Source organism: Pseudophryne corroboree, chromosome 1 (genome assembly GCF_028390025.1).
Source record: "Pseudophryne corroboree isolate aPseCor3 chromosome 1, aPseCor3.hap2, whole genome shotgun sequence".
Lineage (NCBI taxonomy): Eukaryota > Metazoa > Chordata > Amphibia > Anura > Myobatrachidae > Pseudophryne > Pseudophryne corroboree.
This window is the reverse complement of record NC_086444.1, coordinates 719,678,472-719,684,345: the sequence shown is the minus strand read 5'-3', so window position 1 is coordinate 719,684,345 and position 5,874 is coordinate 719,678,472. Positions and strand designations below refer to the sequence as shown.

Sequence of the window (5,874 nt, the reverse complement as noted above, 5' to 3'; positions counted from 1 at the left end):
GTCATGTGTAGCTGGCACTGCTGCGGGGCATGTTATGCCTATCTGGCACTGCTGGGGGTATATCATGTGTATCTGGCACTGCACTACTGTAGACATTATGTGTAGCTGGCAGTATACTGGAGACATTGTGTGTAAGGAACACTACTGTGGCTGTTATGTGTAAGGCTGCTAATTGTGTGCGTAGAGGAGGTGTGAAAATATATTTATTTATAGTCTAATAATATGACGTTATGAGGCCACGCCCACTTTTCCAGAGGCCATAGGGATTGGGGGGGGGGGCGCTTTTACATGTTCTCATTTAGGGTACTAGTGGGCCTGGAGCCGGCCCTGAGTATCAGGGTGGCAGAACCCATGGGATTAGGTGCAGTCGAGGATGTTTAAGAGAAGGATAAGCACATGAGGGTTGAGGGCCCTGCTTGTGAGAGCTTACATTCTAAAGGAGAATATAGGGGTATCTCCAGGTAATCTTGCTCCCAATAAGTTGCATTTGTGTATGTGCCATTATAATGTGGCGGTGTACCAAACAATTACTTTATATGCTGTTATTAGCTTTGAGTGAGAGTTTGGGGCGCGGAGCTCCCTGGACTGGTGGGACTGGGCTGTTTCGGGGTAACACTGTAACATTTAATTTAGCACTTTATAGATCACTTTCATATAATTTTCTACTAACATCACTTTTTTAATTACACTTTTCATGTGTATACTCTTTTATCTATAGCCTCTGCTTCCTAATATCCACTTGCACTTTAATCTCACACTGGTGTGATGCCCTAGGGTGTCTGGCCTTTGCTATTTTGTGGGCTGTCGCACACCGGACTTAGACTTAATGTTAGGGACCCCCAGTACTTGAAGATGCCTTGAAGTGGTCTGGGGGCTTCACATACCTTTGCAAATGTATGCAACTGAGATCTCTAAAATTTCTACCACCATATAGTTATCAAATCCTGTTGCTGATGTCATCCAGTATGCTGGGGGATACCAGTGTTTCTTATTTGGAACCCTTTAGAAAGCAGCATATTGTCAAAGAAAATATGTTGTCATTATATCAGGAACACTATAGCCTTCTCTAAGATCTGAGTCTGACTGCTTGATTATAATTTAGAGATAAACTGTTGGCTTAGTTGTTATTTTGCTTTAAATTGCTTTTGAATTATATTTGCTCATTATCATTTATTATTTTTCAGTATCACTCACAACCATGTAACATTATATCATAACATCAGACCAATTTCAATTGTGAATTCATGTTTCAAAAAGTATATACTGTAGTATGTACCGTAATGTTACTTTTTATAGAGCCAAGTGATGTGCAAGTAACAAATATCAATGCTTCAGGTACTGTCTATCAATCAAGAGTTCAGCTAACAGGAACAAGTCACTTTGTGAGACTGTCCTATTCATTTGCTCTCACAATTTAGGCTGCATTAGGTACAAGCATGGTTCTAATTCTGTTCATGTGGCTGTTCTGGCATTTCATCTCTTTTAAGAAATTGTGTGAGCAGTTGTTTTATTTCACGGCTCAGCTGATGCTTTGGAACCCAAGGGAGAAAGGGAGAATGAGGGAGTGGGAGGGAGGATGGAGAGTGTGTGCATGGCTGGGAAGAGATGGGGGAGTTGGTTTGCCTCATATTATTTAAACCACACCAAGATCTCTACAGGAAATCAATGGTTCCAGCGGAAGAAAAACAGCAAGGGAAAGAATGAAATAGGAAATCACAGAGGTGGAAGAGGCATTTAAGGAAATAAACAGCAGCATATAATTCTCTGCAAATTTTAACTATAATTAACTCCTTTATTGTCAGAATTGCATTCCCACTTTTTTAGAAAATAAAAAGCGCTCTGCCAAAAAAACCCCAATACATATATAATGTGATAATCTTATGATAAAAGCTAAAGCTACTGTATGTTACAAACTAATATTTTAAGATTCTTAGTTTGCCACAGATAGAGAGTGTAGCAATCTAATACACTCCCCCACACAGATTTTTAGGAGCTGATGAGTCCAAACAAAAGCTCTTGAAAGACATATAGAAAAATAGCTAATTTATCCCCAAGTGCTGAGTTGTATAAAAAATGTATAGGGCCAAATGTAATAGAGTGAGAGTTTCAGAAAGTGAGAGATTTGGTAAGGTTTCTCAGTTTTTTAAAAAGTGGCAATCATTTACACAACAAAACCAGGTTGATCTTGCTGTGTAAATGATTGGCACTTAAAAAAACTGAAACCTTACCAAATCTGTCACTTTCTGAAACTCTCACTCTATTACAGTTGGCCCAAAATCTCAAAATGCATCTAAATCTCCACCAGTCACATATATTTGTCTGGTTTATTGTGAGCTATACATCAAAACACACTTACCCAACCAGGTCATAAGCAAAATACTTTTTTTAGTAAAAAAAAAATATGTATTTTGAAAAACAAATTCTGCTAGGTTTGACTTATATAATAAAGCAAACCCAAACAACAGGAATAATTTTTCTTCTCGTGTATGATACTAGCACAAAACTTCATTCTAAAATATGCAGACAAAATCATTTAATATAGACATAATCAATGAAAAGGTCAATACATAAGTAGCCAATCAGAAGGCAAGCTAGTGCAAAAAAACCTCTTAAACCTCCTCATTGTGTATTTGCAAGTGACATGGCTACTGACAGGTGTATCTGCATATCCTGCTGGTCTGCTGTACTATCAATTATGACGCCCTCTTCCTCCTTTCCCCTGTTCCATCTGCCCAGTCCTCAGGAACTACAAGTGTTTTAACACCAAACGGGTGTACGCTCAGCTCAGTATTAGCTCCTTTGTGTATAAAGTATTCCATAATATAAGACTCATAAACTCCAGATTCATAATTTCCCCACGTCTTTAGGAACCATAAGCTGCAGTCTCAAGACTAAGAGACACACTTGTCATGCTGCACACATGCTATTGTCATGGAGCGTTCCTTTTGTTGGACTGAATTTAAGTTATGCCTTTTTATATTCTTCATACATGGATCCCATACACATTATATAGACACAAACTTGTAAACTGCAAAACCTCAGCAAAAATCACAGTCCATAGAGGTTTTAAAAGCTCATAAATATTTTAATTCCCTTCAACATATTCCAGTGCTTACTCAACTAAACATAGAAGCAAGGCAAATTTACTTATGACATTTGGCAAATTCCCCTAGCTTTTAATGGAGAGAGCAGCTATTTTTACTTAGTATTTGTACCTATTACACAACAAGGTAAAATATACAATTGTGAATGCTATGAATTATCTCATGGTGCCAAAGCAAAACCAAGGAGGAAACCTTTTACTCTGGTCTTTCTCTTTTTAACCATAAGCACAGCAGCAGCTTTTACATGATGCCACTGGGTTGTTTTTGTGTTATTCATTGTGTAAAACCAATATCCTGAAGACATTTAGGACAAGTTGGGTAATAAAAGAATGGAAAACAAATGTCAATAGAATGTTGAATTGTGCAAGGAAGAGATTCTTCTTGGTGTACATTAAAAGAAATATACCTGCCAGGACTACACAACATATTTATTTTATTAATACATACATTATATATGATGATACAAATAAAATACTAACTTGATATACACAATTTAATAATGGTTTTTTATTATTCAGGCAACGAAAGACAGACATATAGCTTACATGAAAGATCTAGCCTGCATAAACCCATCTCCTCCACCCTTTGTCGTCTGCTCACGTCACTGTTTTCTATTCATAAATTCCTCACTCAGTGAAAAAAGCAGAATCAGCTCCACAGGGGACAGTGAATGTGTGTACAGGGGGCAGTGTACAGGAAGCCATATAGAAGGGAGATGCTGGCTGTGTACAGGAAACCAATGACACTGGGAAAAGCATCAGAAAGAGAGACAGACTGACAGTGGGTAGGTGGCTGACAATGTGAAGGAAAGTGACAGTGTGTAGGAGACAGAGTGGGCATTGAGTGATTGGGTGGGAGATTTTGTAGATTGATACATTTTCAAGCACATGTATGAAGACATGTATATATGATAAGCTACATATTTGGCATACATAAATATGTGATGTGTGCTTGACTTTATATGAAATATAATAATAAATTTAAAGAACGCCAAATAGCAATACATTGAAACACCAGCTGAATTGACAGGTTGGACTATTTGACGGCTACAAAAAAATCCCTCAACATAATAAAATGGGACTTGCAATTTACCAGATATTCTAACTATTCGTCAACAAATCAAATATTAACAGCTCCCGTAATACACTAAACAATACAATATATATATATATATATATATATATACACACACATACACACACACAAACATATATATATATATATATATACACACACACACACGTGTGTGTGTGTGTGTGTGTGTGTGTGTGTGTGTGTGTGTGTGTGTATTTGGATAGATAGAAAGATAGATAGACAGACAGACATATAGATAGGATAAATATATACACTCCCCAAATTTACACCAAACCACCTCATATTTCCTGTCAGTTTTCACTCAAACTGCCTGTGTATGTGTAGGGATAGCATCATGCATAGCAAGTGTGTGTAAATGATATGTGTCTATCTGAATGAACGCATACATACATATCGTTATCCGTATCAGAACAGCATAATCGTTGTAGTGGATCTCTTTCCCACCAAAGGTGAAAAATTATCTGGCAGCCAACACCCAAACCGTTATGGTATCCCCATGGTGAGTCTTACCTCCCACGCACAGAAGCGACATGGTGAATGTTGAGCTGCCCAGTGTAGAACAGCCAGAGATGTCCACCACTCCCTCAGCCTGGCAGCGTTAGCTGGTCAGTGCCCACCTCCGGCTACAGCTGGTCATAATGACTCTGGCTCGTACTGCACTCCGTCTGCCATCTTTATGCTTCAGCACCAAGGCTATGGAGAGCTCCGTTTGACGTCAAATGAAGAAGAGGGAGGGAGAGAGTGGAGCAGATGTGGGAGGGAAGAAGCAGCAGGACTGAGCGCACCTGATTTGCAAAAGATAAAAGGTGGTTTCTACGTCACTGAGAAAAGTGATATACACAAAAGCTATGTTTGGACATTTACAAAGTGATAATGTAGCAGGTAAGGTAAACTGATATTAAGTAAAGGGGTACCACGAAGGCATATAGATTAAGTTAAGGGGGGAGCAGTGATATGAAGGAATGGGAAGTATTTAGGGATGGACATTTGTGAAGTTATCTGTTACTACTCGAGTCCATTCATCTTATGACTATTACACATGTTCTTGGAAGCTACGATTTACAATGAGGGAAACACCCATGATTTAATTTAGAACAATCTCTCCTACTGCAGTGTACTGCAGTTCTGGAAAAGAATCATTATGGCATCATTTACTAGAAATATTTGGCACTTCCGAAATAATTGAGTCGGTATATAAAAGAGCCTGTATTTTTTTATTTAAATGTTACATTAATGTTCATTTATCAAAATGCATTCCTGTTACTTACTGTAAGCAGTCTGCAGATAATAAGTTTTTGGAAATGAAACCATTTTATATGTATAGTCTCATACTAAATAATAAAAATGTGATTGCCTAGAATCTAGATACCCTGCACCATGCAAGACTGGGTGCTTGTACCCCTGTCACCCACTTCCTCCCCCTGTCACCTACTACCTCTGTTGGAATATACAGTTTGGTGATGATAAGGAAGAGTTAGGGTGTGTACACACGGTGAGATTTTTTCTTTCGACTTTGACTATATAGTAAAAATCGCAAGAAAAGTTAGTGCAAATCACAAGGTGTTATGCCGCTTGCGATTCCGATTCGATCCCGATGCGCGTTTCTGCGGGGTCGGTATCGCAAGCCTAGATAGACTGTGCAGGCAAGTCATTCCTTGCTAGATCGGTGTACTAT

The 5,874-nt window shown here is 38.5% G+C and overlaps 1 protein-coding gene across 17 annotated transcripts in view; it reads right to left on the bottom strand.

The window, feature by feature from the left end:
* The window catches only part of UNC13A (unc-13 homolog A), a 425,576-nt gene extending 420,640 nt beyond the window's left edge, over nt 1-4,936 (bottom strand). For 10 of the 17 annotated variants that reach the window (XM_063915631.1, XM_063915548.1, XM_063915566.1 and 7 more), the window contains exon 1: nt 4,710-4,936. Coding sequence is in view for 16 of the 17 variants with exons in the window: in XM_063915548.1 (XP_063771618.1) it covers nt 4,710-4,731 (22 nt within the window). In the remaining variant the exon portion in view is untranslated. The remainder of the gene's footprint in view (nt 1-4,709) is intronic. The other 7 variants (XM_063915574.1, XM_063915602.1, XM_063915621.1 and 4 more) reach the window with 1 other exon arrangement.
* Between the last annotated feature and the right edge of the window lie 938 nt (nt 4,937-5,874).